General features: G+C 44.6%; 2 protein-coding genes across 4 annotated transcripts in view; one reads left to right on the forward strand and one right to left on the reverse strand.

The window, feature by feature from the left end:
• The first annotated feature begins 6,489 nt into the window (after nt 1–6,489).
• LOC142578701 (uncharacterized) lies at nt 6,490–8,884 on the forward strand. 2 transcript variants are annotated; one of them, XM_075688198.1, is made up of 8 exons: nt 6,490–6,660; nt 6,820–6,878; nt 6,938–6,982; nt 7,044–7,114; nt 7,180–7,282; nt 8,486–8,533; nt 8,600–8,752; nt 8,813–8,884. In XM_075688198.1, exons 1-8 carry the CDS (start codon nt 6,642–6,644, stop codon nt 8,861–8,863), a joined length of 549 nt encoding a protein of 182 aa, XP_075544313.1. In that variant the 5' UTR covers nt 6,490–6,641; the 3' UTR covers nt 8,864–8,884. The 2 variants fall into 2 exon arrangements, with proteins under 2 accessions (XP_075544313.1, XP_075544314.1); XM_075688199.1 differs by having other exon boundaries at nt 6,494–6,660; nt 8,504–8,533.
• RnrL (Ribonucleoside diphosphate reductase large subunit) overlaps nt 8,881–20,349 on the reverse strand; it is a 40,681-nt gene continuing 29,212 nt past the window's right edge. For both annotated transcript variants that reach the window (XM_075688196.1, XM_075688197.1), the window contains exons 12-18: nt 18,816–18,962; nt 17,336–17,557; nt 14,169–14,245; nt 13,928–14,063; nt 13,296–13,391; nt 11,230–11,415; nt 8,881–9,840 (exon numbers count right to left, since the gene is read on the reverse strand). In XM_075688196.1, the coding sequence (XP_075544311.1) occupies nt 9,688–9,840; nt 11,230–11,415; nt 13,296–13,391; nt 13,928–14,063; nt 14,169–14,245; nt 17,336–17,557; nt 18,816–18,962 (1,017 nt within the window). In that variant the 3' untranslated portion in view covers nt 8,881–9,687. The remainder of the gene's footprint in view (nt 9,841–11,229; nt 11,416–13,295; nt 13,392–13,927; nt 14,064–14,168; nt 14,246–17,335; nt 17,558–18,815; nt 18,963–20,349) is intronic.

Genomic DNA, 20,349 nt, shown 5'->3' on the forward strand with positions numbered 1-20,349 from the left:
CGTTCGTTTTTCCCTGGCGGAGTGGATTTTGGGCTGGCAGAGTTTTGGATGCTTTCTGGCTAGCACACGAGAAAAAGAAGTAATTGTCGCTTGAGGACATTCGTAGTTGAGAGCATCACCTTCAACGCAGTGTTGCCAGGTCGGACAAGGCGACGTAGCCCAAAGCTAGAGAAATTGTAAACCAAATGTAGCCAAACACAAAAAAGACCAAAAATATTTGTAGCAAAACATAGCCATGTTTATTTGAAGTTTTATTTGTAGTTGCATTTTCGCAATGGACTAAGGCAATACCTTTTTGCGTAACCCGTCGCAACAAAACGTTTGTCACGCCGTGGCGGTCGACCCTTGATATCAACAGAGACATCGTGCTTGCACCGCTTGCACACAGAACACTTTTTGGTTGGCCCCGGAAACTCAAGTTCCGGTGAATCGCTACAGAGGGTGAACCTACCGAAATGAATCACGAATGTAAGCACGAACAAAAAAACTTGAAGGAATTAGAAGCTTCGCCTTTAAGACTGGAACGTAATTAAATTCAAACATCCCTGACTTCTCACGCTTCCCGGCAACTGCAGCTTATGTAACAGTAATGTTTACCTGAAAACGCTAGCGGCTAATGCTGTGCATGAAAGCAAGCCTTCTGGTTTTTTCTTCTTCTTCTCTTCTCTGTCCCCCGCACGGCTGGCGCCGTCGCTGCCGCGAGCGCCCTCCGGACGGTGCCGCAGGGAATCGAGAGCACCGTTCCCCCTAATGGCGAATTCGGCAAATCGCGCCGCCGCACACCGGGGCGCCCCAGTGCGCCGTTCCATCCAACCATCGTCGCCCCAGGGCAGCCCGGTGCGCGCCGGTGCGATTTGCCGAATTCGCCATAAGACAGACCTCAAACGGCAGCGAGAAAAAGGGTTTGTGCTTGAGTTTCCGCGCAATAGAAATACGTTTTCTGATTTATTCAAATTACAATCCGACGCTATCATGTATGTCGAACTTAACGAGTTTTTTGACGCATGTTACTTTGAGAAATTCAATTAGTTAAGTATAATTAGTTCAATATCCCGTGCTTCGGAATTTTTTTCTTACGCACAGCGACGCCGACACTGCGCCGACACCGGATTTTCTGCAGGAGGAGGAGGAGGCGGCTGAGGAGGATGGAGGAGGAGGAAAACCTTTACACAAGTCCTGTACAGGTTGTTGCCGCCTTCCTGGCTAGTCCCATGTTGGGACTGGGAGATCAAGCCTCGATCCTAGCCCTATCACAGGCGTACTGGACATCCAGGCCTTGAGGGATGTGATCGTGGGATTTAATCATTCCTGAAAACCGATTCCGGGAAATGTCAGGGCCGAGCGACCCACACTCCCAGAGCATATGTTCAAGCGTGCATATCTCCTTTTTGCATGCTTTGCATATGATATTCATGTCTGCAATGTCATATCATTCCTTTATTTGTGCAGGTGAATAATAGGACTGCGTTCTGCAACATTTAACGCGGTCGCGCTATAATTCATCTCGCAGGTAAAGGAAAATCGCAGTAAAGCTTACCGTGAGAAACGAGGACCAAGTCGAAAGCGGCGCGTGCTGCGATACTTCACCCAGAAATTATGGCCTCGAACACACTGCAGCGTGTCATCTATCCGTGCTTCCCTTCTTTCGTGCCGGCGCCATGACTGCCCAACCCTATTTCATTTCTCTCCCTTTCTGAAGTTTACAGTACACTGTGCTATAGTACAGTGTACTGTGAAACACCCTCTACTCCCAGGCTCATTTGGACGCCCGGTAATCGGTTGTCTGATTATTGAATCTGATAAGACGAATATCAGACGATGTTGGTGGCGCAGATGTTAGCACTGTGAAGCGCCGTATAACTTTAAGTGCGTTAAAGATTAAAGCCATCGACTCAGACAACGGTGCACTGAGGGGGGCGGGGGGCATTTCGGGCACGCGCTCACGCACAGCCGAGCTGCCGGCTTAGCCATCTAAAACATGGCCTTCGAGATTTCTTTCTATATTCGAAGAGAGCCACCTCTGAAGCCTGGGTTAGGGCGCCACGTATTGCCTAAACAAAGCCAAGTCGCAGATTTGAAGTAGCCCAAATATAGCCACGTAGCCAACTCACCCGAAATGACGCCAAATATATATATATATATATATATATATATATATATATATATATATATATATATATATATATATATATATATATATATATATTATTTTTTTTTCTATAGCCCAATTCGGCTACATATAGGCAAATATGGCAATACTGCTTCAATTTTATCGCAGCTTCTTCGGGAAGTCTTTTGTCTCGCCGCTGTAGGATAACGAGCAGTATGCGCATGGTTCTCAGTGGACTAAACTTCTCACATTTTCTTCGATATTCCTTCGGTAGCCACATTAGGTGCCCAAAGTGGACATTCGATTGTGGGCAACATCCTTTCCTTTGCGTTTTCTTTATTTCGGTGCCCTCGCCACGCACACACACACACACACACGCACGCACGCACACACACACACACACACACACACACACACACACACACACACACACACACACACACACACACACACGCACGCACACACACACACACACACACACACACACACACACACACGCACGCACGCACACGCACGCACACACAAGACATTTTTACGGCGCAGCGAATTGTCGCGTGGTGAAAGTTCGATTTTGCTACTCCTTTTGCGGAACGTAATGGGCCCCGGGGATGCTTCAGTTGCCGGATACTGTTATTACATTATTGCGATAGGAAATATATGGACACTTACATAGACACTCCAGGCGCATTGCTGCTGTCGATGTCGCCGTCATGTTCCGTACACGGAGTGGTTCCGTATAAAGTCAAAGGGCGATAACATCGTCACCGCGCGCCGCATGCTATATGTGCGAGTGAAACCGTGCGAGGGGGGGGGGGGGGGGGGAGGCGATGGGTGAGCCGACCATGGTGGCTCAGTCTGGTATGCGCAAGGGAGAAAAGCGTGGAGGAAGCGCGGCGCCTTCTATCGCGCACGATGCATCGGGTTGGGTGAGTTGAGGGATGGGGGAGAGGGCTTAGGATTCTGTGATCTGTGAATCTGTGATTGCGAACATGTTCATTTGCCTTGTTTGACGCCTTATATTGGGGGCGAGGAGTTACAGAGTCGCCATCTGTCGGAAGCGCCTCCCTTGCGTAATATGAGGGATCACGCGCCGCGCTCCTCATAGATACCGCTTACGGCGCTCAACAAAAACACCACGCGGCAGCCCTCCTGGGCATTTATGTAGGCACTCTCAAAACGAGGGAAGTTTTTGATTGTCGACATAATAATCTTGGGCAGACTGAAAGCACAGAATCGTTTACAGACGCTATTTCTTTACCGAATACGCACAGTGGAACGCCACTGCGCGCGGTCGCCGCGATGGAGTCTCCCGAACCGGCTTCTTGCGTGAAAGGTAGGCAAACACTGAGAGTAAACTATGTGAAATATTTTCTTGTAGTGGGCTGACTGTATAACCAAATGGGGCATAACAGAATTAAGGCTCAATGCAGCGATCGCACGGGTTCGCAGCGACCGACTGCGCGTCTGCTTGCATCGTCGCACTGATATATGTTTATCGGTATTCTCAGCGTGCGATTTCCCTCTGCTTCTTTTTCGTAATCCAGTGCATTAATTCATAACACAAACATGCCCATATACCATGCCGTCTTTTAATGTGCTTCTTACCGCTCCCTTTCCATTCCAATGAACTTGCCAGAATCTAGTATCAACAAGTTCATAGACCTAACAAAGTGGCATGACATTAGCCGGGCGCGGGCGAACGTCTCAGTGCGCGTTTTCTGCTACTCTCCGAACATCGCGCAGTCCCGGCGCCGTAGCAGAAATCTTCCTCGCGTCTGTGCTTGCTGCACACCCGAGTTGTAGCCGATGGCTGTCTGCCGGTTCTAAATTTCGCCAGCCAAGCTTCACGCAGCCCCTTGCCCTGCGGCTACGTGTGAATAAGGCTTACACCGGGCTCCGTTGCGTGCGTCCGACACTGCGGCACCGAGCAGTAGCCTATCATGCTGCACGCCTCCAAAGGCAGCCAATACCTGTTATAGTGCTTTCAAATTTTGTCAAGCAGACACCCAAGGCGGTAAAGTATCACCACTTAATCAGGCAGGACGCAGGCAGGACTTCAAACTTTCGTTTTCAGCTCGCTTCGGCCCTTCTGAAGCAGCCGACGCTCCGCTGTGTCCACGTGATCCCTCATGCCACGTCACGCCGACAGTGGCGCCAGCTTTTCCAGTGGTGGAGCTCGCCCCCAATACAGTGACTTTTGCTTAGATAAGTATATTTATTGGACACTCATACGTATATTTAAATATATTGTTGCGAGGTCTTGTGTATACATGCGTGAACTGTGTTTCCAGAGACTCTTCTTTGCCCTTTATCAAGCTGTGTCTTCGCATATCTATATTCCATTGTATCTTCACATTTCTAATGTATATTTTGCAGAAGTCCTGCTTTTATATGTGCTCTTTGTTGCGACTATAATATCGGTGCAATTACTCACAATACACAACCGGTAGCAGCTGCTCCTGCGGAATACATTAGAACGAAGGACAGCGTCACTGAGATTTTTTCCTGGCCGTACCATATGTATAAAAATGTAAACAAGGTTCCTCAATGACAAAGTTTTATTAAAATATTTCTCCTCAACCTGCTCATTTCATGGCCTTTAGGTTTTTCATAGCAGCATACACTGCTTTGCTTGGTTCCAACTGATAGTTTCTTTACTTATTAAACAGAAAAAATCATGGGAGCATTGATATCAGTTATTTCTGGCACAATTTTTGGGACATACGAATATATTCTTTTATGAAAAAAAAATACATATTTTGCTTGTCTTGACAGTGCGTAGCGTTCAAGAATTCGTTTGCAGCATGTTTCGCAATGTCAATGCAGTCATTATTCATGTATTTGATCCCTCGACAAATTTCATGAGGAGGAGGCCGAGCTGCCAACGCGAACATCGCTGCGCGTAGTGCAGTTTGCACCGTCATTATATATAGATTCGCTCATGTGGTTTGCCGCTTGTGCGCCACATTCATTCTTTCAATCAGCAAGTTTGCACAGCGCCGTAACGCTGGCAGCCGCGACGGTGGCCGGCGTGGGCGTGCCGCGCGCGTTTGGCCGTGCGGCCAAATCGGATGTGCGCGCTTGTCAGTGGTGATGACCTGGACGGTGCTCTCACCTTCACTTATGCTTGGGCCACGCACTCCGCTGTTCACGTTTCATTTGACGCTGATAGTACATGAATGGGACGAGGTACAGGAATAAATTAACTGCGTGGCTTAATTAGGTGTCAAATAAAAATTGGTAAACCGCCGTTTTCTGCCTTTCTCAAGGCGATATATTGAATGCCAACAAATTGCCCCGAACGCCCTAATAACGGCAAAAATTTGACATTTAGGGAGAATGTAGGCCATATTATTCGTTACGTGCAGCACATTCTTTTGTAGGTTACTTGTGTGTTTTGCAAATACTTACTGAATAGCGGTTTTTTCCCCTACTTTTCTGCGTCATACGCATGAGGTGTAGTTGGTTTTCCAGGTCTTCTGGGTGAATAAAGCAATACACATTGTTTATATTTGCTTGAATCAGGGCCTCGGTTGTCTACGTCTTCGAGCTCGCGTAGGTTTCCATTGTCATCTACCTTCAATATGTCAATGACAGTTCTACTGAGAGGGGGAGCGTTCTCTTTGATTACTGGCCTTCACCTGTTGCATATGAGGCCGTTCTCTTTTGTGTGGGCTGCTCGTTGATAAACTCCGGGAAATACGGCAAAAGATTGTGGGTACCGCATCAGACCGAAGCGCAGGCTTTCCACGCTGTGTGAATACTTCCTGGCCTTCAATTATATGCACATAATGCCTCAGTATGTACTTTGCATCAAAGTGCAGCTCACAAATGGAGTCGGTGGCTTCCAAAGGGCCGATCGGTGCGGTGAAGATTGAGCTTCCGCACCCGGTGCCTTTCATCATCTTTAGGGACTCCGAAGAGAGTGAGCTTGGCCTGAGCTTTCAATCTACAGTATACGGTTTTGCAACCCACTGCACATCAGTAGTTCTCTCACCGAGGTGTGGTCATCCTCTCATCCTTCGAACACTCTGCCAAGTCGCCGAGTTACCAAACTATAAACATATGCAAGGGCCGTCTGCGCGTGTGTACATCATGCAGACGGCATCGTTTGACGGAGGCGAGGAACCTCAATTCATGTCAAAGCAGTCATTTTATTGTGCTCTTTTTTTCACACATACTAGGTACAAAAAGCGAACGAAAAAAACACAAGCACGAAGGTGTGTCGAGCAGACGACAGCTCAGCGCCGCCGTAACCACCGCCGGTACGCGTGGTTCCGCTAGGCCGCCGAGACACAGGACTGGCCGGAACGCCAGAAGGCGACGGCAGCGCCGCCGCAAATTTTAAGGTTTTTTTTTTTTTTTTTCACTCTTGCGCCTTGTTGCCAACGTTGCTTGCCGCGGCCTCCGTTGGATCCACTCCCTCATTCTAGATGTTCAGGTCTCATTCTAGTACTCTCTGGTCAGCATCATGGCAGCTTAGTGTATTTAGGTTGTATTTTACAAGTGACAAAATTTAAGGGCGGCACATATGGCTAAAACTATGAAAGGTAGCGTCGCAGTGATTTATTCTGATAAGAAAGTGAAGGCTCCGTGGAAGGCACAGATAGTTAAAGCTTCAGAGGTTCAGCAGCACCTCTGCAGAACCGAAATGCGAGTGCGGTAGGCATGACTTACCGATGCTTCATTTCAATTACACTTTTTCACAGGTATATCGGCCGCTGCGGAAGTGCTCAGAAAACATCCGGTGGAAGTTCAGAAAGCGCTGGTAAGATTGCGATTAGATATGTGACTGTAGCACCCGTCAAAGCGCCGTTTTTATTGCAGGTCCAGTCATGTTTGCAGTCCGATTCAGCGCTTACTATTGATGAGGTAATTACGTAACCAACTCCAGTATGAGGCTCATGTCAAAAGCAACAAAATGTCTTTGCAGAAAGCAAGGTCCTGCGGCTTGTGTCCTGAGGAGCTAAAAGCTGCGTATGAAGCTTCGAAGTGCTTGGTCTCGTAAGTGATGTGCCAAATATTGGACAAGTACGTTACACTGACTCTTCTTTTTGTCGCATAATTAGGGCATTGCGGTTCCTGAAGGAGGCTCCCGCGACATCCCTGATTGAAGACCTACGCCTGGACGCCGACGTTAATGCGCTGTTGAAGACGATGGCATCATTGAATGTACGAGTCTTGAATTTTGCTCGCGTGTGAACAGCCTGAAATTCGTGCTCGGACGGAGCAGTTGCATATTTTTGTTACGTGCTACAGCAGGAAGTTGCTTCACAACCTCACCAAGAAATTCGTCGATTGCTTCGCATTAAATTAACGCTGACACTACTTTTGTCAGCTAACACGTTAACTTGCGTTAACGTACAATGTTTCTTTTATGGGAGGCAGACACTAATGTGCTATTAGAAATAGTATTGACTGCAGAGGCGAACAAATGCCGTGTGACATGGAACCCGAAAGAAAAAATTGATTATACGGCAAAGCGCAACACATCTCAACTCGCGAGTCGAGGTGTAAGCACTATGTGCATACAACACAAGAATATGGGCGCAGCGAAGGCAGACTTGCAGCAGAAAGCAAATTTAGGAAAACTGCTTGTTGCGGCTTTTTAACTTGATCTGCTTTCATAATAAAAATAGTGGACAGATTGTATGCTGGATAGGCAGGATGGTGCTTATTGAAACTGCTCCATATCTTTTCATACATCTTTATGGAAAGCTTTTACAAAATGTGCATTTTTCAGTTTTCACAGACCAGTCAATCTACACTCAAGTCTTGTCCTATTGGAGATTTGAATGAGAATTTGAATAAGGGTGTAGCATTTTCAACTTGCTTGAGACTCTATTCTGTGCATTGAGATTAAGTGGCACTGCCTGGTCAGGCTGAGTGACCTAAACATTAGCACTGGCCACCACAGATAAACAATTTTAGCAACTATGGATGTATGGAAGCAGGTTTTCTGTGCATGCATTATACCAGGCATTTGCCACAAGGGCAGATGCAGAAAGGATGATGCATTGACAGCAAATACCAACTAGGCCAAGAAGCTTTCAATACATAATACAAGATTCAAGGGATCTTCAACACCTAAATGTTGAAGAACCACAGGTCATTGTTCATGTTGTAGTGAATGCTTACAAAAACAGCCGTGCAACTTTGCACATTGTGAATCACCTTTGCCAAGCTCTTTTTCACTTTTTTGCAGTGCTTGGAAAGCTTAATTAGAGCTACAACATTGGATATAAAGTTTATTTGGTTGCAAATATTAAAACACTGATAAGAACATGTGCAGTAATCATAACGGCAGCATGCCCATTTGTCAGCTCTTGTAGATATGATGGAAAAATGTGCAAGTTTGCTTCCTTACGATACCAGTCTCCCCCTCCTCCACAGGTTGGGAAGCAAGTTGGACCTTTGGGAAAGGTAATTAAAGGCTGGCAATAATCGTGAGAGCCATCTACATACCATTCTTCTGCATGCAAATTTCAGCTGGTCAATGTTGAATGGAAGATGGGCGTTTCAGCCATGTCTGATCTCTGCAAGAACCTCAACTCGCCTTTTGTCATGCTTGAGCTAACTGTGGAAGATTCTGGCAGCAACCGCTCTCGTCACACTATTGAACTTACAGTCCCAGAATTTCAGGTACGTGAAGTGTAATGTTTGGAAGCCTTTTTTTCTATCGCATAACTCACTTTATTCCAGAAATTTGCATCGACAATGCAAGAGCTTCATGCCATTATGTCAACTATGTAAATAAAGAGGTCTTCACATGCTTGCCTGGGACATCTCTTTACTGTTCAGTCGAAATGAAAAATGGTAAAAGTGATTAAAGTGCTTTTGATACAAAGCCATTCATGTGAATTAAGACATCCAAAGCAACTTGCAATATACTTTCTCAAAGCACTAACAAAACGCAGTTGCCACACACACAGGCAGTGATAACCTATCCATGAACAATGTTGTAGTGAACACTTAAGAGACATGAGCTGTTCATCAACCTTTTTCAACAGGCTCGCCTTTCAAAAACACCCTTTTCTGTCTTGCATTATATATAAAATTGACTGCAATATTCCAACTAAAAAACCGTAAACCTGGCTTTCGCGCAAGTAAAATGCCCTACATCAACTCAAAAGGTATAATGTTCTATGTATAGCTTATCACATAGCTGGGATGTCTATGCAGGCGTCTCGCAACAGATATATATATATATATAAAAAAGTTGACGAGCACTACAAGAAACTTCAGGCATCATGTAAATGGCTGAGGGAGTAAGTGACAAAAGTACTAAAAGCACAGCGATGACTTGCTTGCTGCCCCGGTAAAAACACCGATAAAAATATGCAAGCACTTCATGAGCAAAGTACTCTGACCACGCATACAACAGATACTAGACAAAAATAAAAACTTCTGGACAACACAGGAAACTTGCTAAATGAAAAATTGTTACTTGGCAGGCACTTGCCAATAAAATCGAGATGTGTGAAGTGCTTCATGCAATTACAAAATGTTTCAATGCAATTTAAATGGAAAAGTATGGTTGTATGAGATGAGCAGAACCTCGAAACAGCTCCCAAAACTTATGCACTGCACATGAGGCAGTCGTCCTTGTTTTTCAGTGAGCAGGCAATGCCGTCCAGCTGCTGCTTCTTGAGTGAAGTCTTGTCTACTGTAAACTGAATGGCATTGGCTGCAGGCTTTGTCCTCAGGTAGTACATGCCTGTCTTCAGGCCCTGCAGTGTTTGAGTGGAAGTTATTTAGACAGGGAAAGGCATGCCAGAAATAGTGTGCTACTTATTCACTTTAAAACGAACGCTGAAACAAATCAAAATTAAATTATGGGGTTTTACATGCCAAAACCACTTTCCGATTATGAGGCATGCCGTAGTGGGGGACTCCGGGAATTTGGACCACCTGGGGTTCTGTAAAATGCACCTAAATCTAAGCGCACTGGTATTTTCGCATTTCGCCTTCGTCAAAATGCAGCCGCGGCGTATCGGATTCGATTCCACGACTTTGTGTCTAGCAGTCCAACAACATAGCCATTAAACAACCGCGGCGTGCACTAAAACGAAAAATGAGTTTACCTGTGTTAGTGTAGCACCCTTCTACAATACCAGAAATTCTACTCTTTCAGCAAGAAGCTGCTTGGTAAAGCAAAACAAGGCGCGAAAAGGAAGTAGGGGTGGCGATGGCCAGCTTGATGTTTCCGCATCAGCTCACCATAACATCACAGATGTTAAAGGCATCTGCTAGTGCCTAGTTAATTCTTTATTGCAAGCATGGACTACAATGTGTTCTAACATGTCTAAGGGTTGAACATGGCAAGTTTTGGGAACTTTCACTGAGATAACCAGGCCCAAATAGGAAAAAATACATCCAAATTAACGATGTCACACTAACGTACGACGTTGGGGTACTGGTGCAAAATTAAGAAAATATGAAACTGACCTTCATTTTGTCATCTAATAACCGATTTTTGCAAAATAAAGAGTTTTCAAGGAGAGCTTTATCAGTGAGCTTATTTAACGTTTCTCTTTAGTGTCCATTTAATACACAAGCTATGGTAAAAGAAAATGTGCAACACAGGTCACAATATACTTCAACGTTTATAGTGTGCATTGGACACACTTTATTATAATTTAGGAGAAATTTTATGAAAATTTAATCAACTCATCAGAAAATGGGCTCAGAGAGTACAGGCACGAGCATCTTTGCTGAACATGTTCACCTTCTTCCTTCTAGAAAGTCTCCGATTTCACCTGGCACCATTGTGGATCATGCATAAACAACCTTTTTAACATTGAGCATAACATGTAACAGCAGAATGAATATAAGGCACCAGAGGTGCAATCTTTCTGGCAGGCAAGCATTGCATCTCGTACTTGTCAGATTTTAGCTGTTATAGCTTCAGCGTTGTTAGTTTCGTAATGTGTACATTCACAGAAAATAAGAAAGCTGCTCATAGGTGTCTGGGGCAGACGAGATCTTCACAACCACAGGTATAAACTGATCTTTTATATTGACCTTTAATGTCTCTTTAGTGAAAGTTACCATTCATTACAGTGGCTGTGCACTGCATTACTCTGCAGTAAGCATACGTTACCAGATGGAACCCTTACCAATTTCCAGCCATAGAAATGCATACTCGTCAGCTTGGCGTAGTTGGGCTGGGCAATATGCACATTCAGCGACTGGCTCTGGTCAATAAAAGCTCCACGGTCAGCAGCCATTCTCAGAACATTCTTTTGCGGGATCTCCCACACAGTGCGGTAAAGATCCTTCAGTTCATCAGGAATGTCCAGGTTCTGTGAGGAGGTAATATAATGGCAAAGTTGTCTAATGTTATCATGATGGTTCCTTTGAATGAAGGGACGTGTTGTGCATGTGTCAACACTTTGCCAACCACTGGGACAGCCAAGTATATGGCCAGGGCTGATGCTACTACAAATGAACATCTTTACATAAGTACACAATAAATGTCTCAGCACAGACCATTGAACACTGAATTGAATTTCTTGAGCGCAGCCTTTGTGTGGCCTGCACTTCAGCTAATGCCAATAGTGACATTGTGGTATGCTTTAGCAATACTGTAAAACCTCGTTAATTTAACCCTCGTTAAGTTGAAAAATCAGATAATTCAGACTTGTCCTTTGGTCCCGGCAGGTGTAGGCATTATTTAATGGTATGAAGCTCATTAATTTGGATATATGTGGTTGCACATCAGTTAATTTGGACAACTCTCAGAGCTCACTGAGCATTGCAAATGTGCGACACAAAAGAGCAAAAATTGTGTTAGCAGTGCCCACCTAAATGAATCGGCGAAGTCCACATTGCCATAGTGATTAGTGGAAATAGTATGCGAATGACAGCATCACCAGAAAACTTCACGTTTAGTTGTGCCTCTAAAGCCTTTACTGTTACATTTACCTCTGCGCCTAGCACCACGTTGGCCGTATGCCTTCACGACTGCGTAGTTTGCCATGCATGATCGCGTGCAGAGCAGCCGCGGTTTCGTCCGCAGCGGTTCCAGCAAGTGGTAGTTTCGTTTTGATAGTTATGCAAGGTTTCATGGCGCAAGAGCAACTACGGCTATGATGCACCATGCAGAAGATAGGAACATATGATTTGATGAAAGTGCTTTGCAACAAAAATTATTACTCTCGAGTTTGTTTAAGAAACCTATTTCTTCTAGAAACATAAATATATTGTCTTGAGATACAAGTACGTTTTCAGCTAGGATAAGTGAGGGATGAATTAGTGTTAGTGTTTTGTAAAGTTCATAAAAATATTTGTTTTTTTTCCTCAAACACCGGACATGTTATTAAAATGCGATTCACAGAGGTTCTTGGCATTGAGTTTCATTTTGACTCGGTGTGTGCATTGGCCGCGCACATTCAGAACTACAAGGTCACCGTCCATGATCGCATCGACATCAGCCGCGGTTTTGTATGCAGCAGTTACACCAAACAGTAGTTTCAGTTGGACAAACTTTCGAGGATGAAGAGCACTGGCTAAATCGCGATGGATGGCGACCAGCTCAGAAAAATAATTGGGATGCATTCGCAGTAGTAAACAGTCTGTCTCTAATGAAGACAGCGCCGCAGCCGCACTGTGAAGGAAGTCGCAAGTCCTTTGCTGCTGCGAGCACTAATCAGCCACGAGATGAGAATTGCAGCTTCTGTGCTGCTTTTGTTCAAGATAGACAGGATTGGCTCATTAATTCAGTAAATAAAAACATGTTGACATAGAAAGCGTTTCTTTATCGTTCTCTTGATACCCTCGATAATCCAGACATTTTTTTTTCAGACACGTGAAATTCGAATGAATGAGGTTTTACAAACTAAGCCAGTTAATCAAAAGCTATTTACTAATGTGCCTAGATTTATGACATAAGAGCTTCAAGAATGTGTTTTGTTCTGCAATAACCAAAAAATCATAAAAACATTATGCAATTGTTATACAACCACCACTGCAAATTAGCAACTTGTACTGCTTACACGCAATGACAGTCATGAGACACTATAGACATGGGATCAGCAAGAATGTCTTATTCAGTGCTGCACAATGCCATGTCACAAACACTTATTACATGAACAAATGAAATGCAACAACCCAATTTGTTCACAATTAGAAAGCTGCAGCCTGTTACAGTAGACTGCACAGCATGAAAAGGCTGTAAACAAACCTGAACAGAACCGTTGTTGGCAATGAGGTCATTTTTCAAAGCTTCATTCCACAGGCCCCTGTCTGTGAGGTCTTTGAGAAGGTGCTGATTGACAACCTGTAGATGAAAAACCAGGTTGATCATTCCACACTCATCAATAGTGCAGCAATAAAATGGCCCATTCTTGCACCTCCATGCATATTACATGTATGCACAGATAAAATGCAAACACACATGATCATCAATGAAAACTGGATAGAGAAGTGACTGATTTATTGACTGCACTCAACATCCCAGATATTCAGAAGTGCAGGGATCCAGATTAACCTTGACCTGCTGGTGTACTTTAATGAGCCTCCAAGTCTATGTACTGAAATGTTTCTGCATTCCACCTGCGTCAGAACGTGGCTGGCAACCAAAACTGCAATCTCATGCTAGAAGTAAAGGTTGAATATTCCCAACAGTGCAATATTACCAGTACAGAGTAGGTTTCCACATTTTCTACATCACGAAAATCCAAACATATTTTTTGCTTGTGCTGGAAATGCGTAATTCGTAGAAAATTTCAATTTTACCACTTTCATTCAGATGTTTTGAAAAGTAGACTTCAACTTCTCATGAAACACAGGTTGTGTTTAAGAGATCAAACATACCTGAAACTCTCCAGACAGGACCCGCCGTGTGTAGATGTTGCTCGTGTAGGCCTCTATTGACTCATTGTTCCCTAAAATCTGGGCTGTAGAAGCCGTGGGCATGGGTGCAAGAAGTAGGCTGTTCCTGACACCGTGCCTGGTAGTGAATGAAAGGCAGTTTTATTGTTAAGCAGCCTAACAAGAGTCAAGTCATGATGATTGGACAACACGGCACCCAACAAAACTTAACAAAAGCACGTACTTTGCAATCTTTTCCTTGAGTGCTGCCCAGTCCCACAGATCTGTCGGTGTCACGCCCCACATGTCATACTGAAGAATCTGAGCAGAAAAGTCAAAGTTCCACACATGAGAGAGACCATTATCAGCAGCAGCATGCAAGACAAAGGCTTTTCAGGCCTATTTCCAAACACCCCTGCTTTGTGTCAGCACGTTCCATTCAATGCCTGCAAATTCCCTAACCAGGTCATTCCACTTAATTGATCCTCTGCTACACTCAACTGAATGTCTTTTCTCTTAGCACCAACAGTGTAACTATAAACAATGGCTGATATGTTTAATGAGCTGCAAGACCTGCCCAATTCAACTTCCTTTGAACCTCAACTAGAATATCAGTCACCTGCATGTTCTCTATAACCCACAAGCCGTCTTCCTATCTCTCATTGTTTTCCATTTCATTGCTTGTTTTATTTTGTACTACTTGATATCTTCTCAGGTTTCTTTAGTATCCCAAGTTTCAGCACCATGGGTTGAGTTCTGGCCTCCTGATTATAAACGCGATTGTTGTATCCTGATGTCTTGCTTCTAGGCCAACTTGCCACACTACATGAGTGCACAAAGTTAAGACTTCATGACACGACAGACGATAATGTATTGTAAACTTTTCTTGTTGCCTTTAACATAAAACTTCCAGAACACTATTACAGCAAAATATTTTAAATGAGTGGTGTGGCACAGTTATACAAATGGTGTCGAGGAACTGCAAGGAGGAACATCAAATTTAATTTGCATGTTTTAATGCTTGGAGTGATGAAAGTGTCACAGCAAATTAGGAGCAAAACTCATTACTCATACACACCCACATACATTTACTATACACTGAGAAGTTTCTTCTACAAAGCAGGTCACTGCCACAGAACATTGAAAAGCAAAGGTGGTGAGACAATACTGTAGCAGTTTTGACCAAACAGTGCTCTCATCCTTCATTCCCCCTCTCTTTTTTTTCTCTCTCTCCTATGACAGCATGTATGATACCTGTGTGCATCACAGTAGCTTTCATGATAGGAGCCTTCTGGCCAACCTATGACATTGTGCTGCAGCGAAAACATGTTGCGGAATCACATATGGAGTTTTAACTTCTCTGGCACCTTAACTCCTTCTGCACCCCACCCATTGGGCATCGTTAACAATAGTGTGAAACGCCACTTTCGAGACCTTCCACGCCGCTTACGGACACACTGCACTATCGGATGTGAAGGAGGATATTTTTGTTTGCTGAGCAGTTAGTTCTTTCCTCCCAGGTGGTGATTTTCGAATGCGCTCAGAAGTTTTCGTGATCAAAGTAGAAAGGAAAAATGGCAGCCCACTTTCACCGGTTTGAAACATTGCTTTTGAGACCTTCCGCACCACTCACGGGCACTCTGCACCATGAAGGAGAACCATAGTCTTGTTTTCTAAGCAGTTTGCTTTTTCCCCGCCAGGCGTTAATTTTGAAATGCACTCAGAAGTTTTGCGAGCATCAAAGTAGAAAGCAAAAATGGCCACCTCCGGGTGCGGCGTGCACACTTCGAAAGATCGCAGATCTCGCGACTCCGCTGCGTATGCGACTGATTTTATCGATGGATCAAGCAGCAGTGAGTCTGAGGTTGCTGCCTTTTCGTTGGACTTTGACTGAGAGCGACGAGGACGCAAGCCAGCCCGGAACATCGGCGGACACAGCCCGGCAGGCCGAACTGTAGCGCTTGCACTTGTATTTGTGCAGTGGAATAGCTGGTCAATGAAAAATTTCTATTTTTTCAGAGATAGTGCCTATTACATGGCAATACATTTTGTATATCTCAACTTTTGTCACATACATTTCTTACTACAGACAAGCGTCTTTACAAACTTTGTTCAATTTTATCCTAGAATTTTGAATCTAGCAATTTAGATCTTTTTTATGACATGCATCTCGTTAACAAAGCTTTTATGTGTGAAAAGAGCATTCATTCTGCTTTTTCTTTATGTATTACAGAAAATATTGACTGCAGTAGTTCCTTCAGAAAAAAAAAGAAACTTGGCATAACCTACAAGAAACCTATTTTCCCATGGTAGGGAAAGAATTAAGTCTAGTAGAGTAAACTTCCGTTAATTCGACTACGGTTGATTCAGTTTTTCTGTTGATCCGATCACGACCACAGGTCCCAGCACCCATGCATTTCTATGGGCCCAAACTTTCGTTATTTCGATCCTGAAGTTAGCCTTTGCCAGATAACTGAAATTTGGCCAGTCAGCATGCACGTGTCTGACCATTACAGTGACCCTAACAGCTACTACCCTTTAGTGCCATCTGTCTAAGCGGTGCTTAGGGGACAGTGAACGCATTGAACAAACGTCATATACCGTCAGAAATGCCCATTATCAGCCTGCCCTCAGCCTGCCCTAGAGAGATTTCCAAGCAATAACCATAGCTCACAATGTCTGCTTATGGTATTTACCCAATTCTAATGCACTCCCTTCTTTTCTTTTTTCAAGAAAATTGGGCAGAAAGTTGCCCTCTGCTGTGCAATAGAATACCATACCTGCCAACCTGGTAAGATAAAAAATTGGAAGACTTTTTATTCGCGCCAACGGGAAGCAGGGGGGGGGGGGGGGGGGGTTCCGTTCAAACTTTCAGGCAGCATTTGAGTCCTTTTGCAGGGACTTTGCAGTAGCAGACCTTGCTCACATAAAAAATTTCTCATTGTAGCTTTGCTCAAAACATGGTCCAGACCCTTCACTAGCAGCAGGCGTTGGAGAGGGTTGTGTTGCACATCGATGAGCGGAATTCAGTCCTACTTTTTCGCTCCGCACTAAAAATACTCTCACACTCTGCGTAGCTATGCAGTATGACGAGTATATCCAGCATCACCTTAGCAACTCGGTGAAACGTGTTTTCCATCAGTGTTTTTCATTTTTCCAACCATAGACCACTGCACATCCCACCTTCCTTCATTCAGAATGTCCTCTGGAAGATTGTACGCCTGTAGTATGGGAAACTGCTTCCAGAACATCTAAAGTGTCTTCAGCAGATTCATTCAATTTTGACAGCCCCATCAAGGTCGAATAACGGAAGTTGAGTATACTTGCTAACATTAGTCCCCATAAAAAATTATTTTAATCTCTCCACTTTATTCAAGCGTACAGGATAAAAGACGAGTAGTAAAAACGCACCCCTTCAGACACCGGTGATCCTTTGTAGGTTTCATATGGTCCATCCTTTTGAGCAAGCTCACAGCTTGCTTCAAGAGCTCCATAGTAGATGGTCTCAAAAATCTGTTGGTTCAGCAGCATTGCTGGCTCCGAATCAAATGGCAGTCGAAGCATGATAAAGCAGTCTGCAAGGCCCTGGACGCCGATGCCAATGGGCCGATGCCTCTTGTTGGATCTCTCGGCCTAAGCAGAGAAGTTGCAGGAAGATTTTCAGTCACAAAGAACATGAACAAAGGAGAAATCTAATAAACACGCAACACACGAGCGCTCGTGTTAGTTGTCCGTTTCATGTACTATTCACTATTTCTTGCACTAAAACAGGCCAAATCAGGACTGTGGTAAGGCAGTAGAGTTGTAGCATGTACAGTAAAACACCTTTATAACTAAGCACTTGGGACCTCCAAAATCCTTTGTTATACAGATCACTTTGCTGTAAAGGTCATGCACTGTCTGCTTGCAATAAAGCAGGCTAAGCATGTTGAGCAAAAGAAAATCTTTATTTGACATGCACCTAGGATATAGCTTGCTTAAGCCACTCATTTTCTTCTGCACACTTCATGCGACGAAATGTGCGACTACAGCTAACACTATGGCACTGAAATTCACAACACACCCCAGCACTACAATCCAGAAATGACAAAATACAGCTGCAGAGCATTGATGCCGCTACTGCCTGCCTCATCAAAATTATTGCATAGTCTACAGGCTCTTCATCACTGTTGCTTTCACCAAACTTTGTCTTCATCACATCATTGATGACCTACCTCGATGTCATCGGCCATCAGTTCCGAGCAGATCACCACATCAGTTAAACGGAGGTGGGAGCTATCATAGCTACTGTGACATCCAGGCCCTCCCGACAGTCTTTGTTGCGGTGTCGACTGACAATTCCTATGCACACCGCCGCCACGTGCATTTCTTGTAAATGAATGAACCAGCCCTAAGGGACGCCTTTATTCTTTCGTTGCACAAGTGAATTCGTTATAGTGGCCTTTGCTTACAGGCTTTCACAATAAACGTGAAAGACAGGAATTTGGCCAGCGCATAAGAAATCCTTTCTTATAAAGGTAATTTCATTGCAGAGGCATTTAACTGTATTAGAGTTGTTTCATTAGAATACCAGGATGAGAACATCCATAAATAATAGCGCTGGCGATGACAACAAGTGATGCTGTGTTGAAACAAGTACGCACTGAAATGTTTTCCCATCATGTGAATTTCGAGGTGGGATAAAAGTATAGTATCAGGAAGCAGATGCCACTGCAGAAGCCCGTAGATCAGCCCAAAAGAGAACACATTTGCACAATACAAATGAGCACATCTATACAGCTTAGTTCAACACAGGATCACAGGGTGTCAACATAAGCAATGCGTTCTCGCTGCCGTTCCAGTATTCACCTGAACTGGCAAAGCCAAATCATGTATATCCTTAATAGCTTACCTCAGGAATTGGGTAGAAGTTCACATCAATGATGCAGTTGAGATTCCGAGTGATGACCTGGCTAACTTCTCGTAGCTTCTGAAAGTTAAAGCTTCCTTCTTTCACAAACCGGTTCAAGGCTATCGATGCCAAGTTGCAGACAGCCACCTGTGATGAAATTATAAGTTACATTTCACTTGAAGGAAAGATGCCAGTGCTGCTCAGAAGAGACATGGAAGATCTAGACAGTTAAGCAAATTTCGCACTTCACTCACTCAAAAAAGAAAATCGCCGACAATTACGATACTCCCCGAATTGAAATTTAGACGCAGCTCTACATGTGTTTTCATTTCACGAAATATTGAGGCACCATACCAAATGGCAGAGCCGCGACGCGCGGCACTGTATAGACTGGCCACACAGTTGCCACTTCCTGGCAAATGCAGCTTATTCAACCGTAATCTTTACCGGTAAACGCTTGCGGCGAATGCTACCGTATTTACACGATTGTAAGTCGACCCCTTTTTTAAAATTTGAAAGTCTGAAGTTGGGGGGTCAACTTACAATCGAAACCAAAACATGGCTCCGCCAAAAAAAAGCCATACCAACGAGAGCTACAACATAGTTACAATTTTATGTTTGCTCTATGGCCCTACCCTTATCTCTTCGCTATCCCACGTGTTTGTTCGCATTTCGGAAGGGTTTTTCAACATTTTTGCGAGTCTTACAGTGCATGCAACACTCATGGGGGGGTGTTGATAGTTGATGGAAGCGCCGCTGTTCCCATTTGCGGCGGCACCCTCAGAACGGCGGCGCTTGCGGGGAGTATCGGTAGCTGATCGGTAGTTCATGGAAGAGCAGACACCGCTCGCGGGTTTCCCTTTCTCTGTTTAAAGGCATTGGTATTGGCTTGACTAACTTGACGCGCTCCACTTCTGCTACGTGCTACTTCTACGCTTCCCCAGTCGTCATGAGTGCTGCAGGCCCACTAATAATAATATATGGGGTTTTACGTGCCAAAACCACTTTCTGATTATGAGGCACGCCGTAGTGGGGGACTCCGGAAATTTTGACCACCTGGGGTTCTTTAACGTGCGCCTAAATCTAAGTACACGGGTGTTTTCGCATTTCGCCCCCATCGAAATGCGGCCACCGTGGCCGGGATTCGATCCCGCGACCTCGTGCTCAGCAGCCTACCTCGTGCTCAGCAGCCTACCTCGTGCTCAGCAGCCTAACACCTTAGCCACTGAGCAACCACGGCGGGTATGGCCCACTAATCTTTCGGCACTCGTTCACAGCAGCGTTCAAGAGGGCTGCCATCCGTTACGCCGAAGAAACAAATCACTGCGCAGCGAGAGTGGCGACTGCAGCGAAGCGAAATTTTCACCTGTGTGACGGCAAGTGAGAAATTTCCCACGTGCCGAAGTATGGACGCTTTTCGGAGCTGTAGGCTAAGCTTGCGGCGTACGTCGCTGAAATGCATGATCGGACCCTGCCAGTGAAGTGCGACGTGGTCATGAAATAAGCCCGGACCTCCGCCTTAATTTTAAGGTTC

Source organism: Dermacentor variabilis, chromosome 4 (assembly GCF_050947875.1).
Source record: "Dermacentor variabilis isolate Ectoservices chromosome 4, ASM5094787v1, whole genome shotgun sequence".
NCBI classification, from domain to species: domain Eukaryota; kingdom Metazoa; phylum Arthropoda; class Arachnida; order Ixodida; family Ixodidae; genus Dermacentor; species Dermacentor variabilis.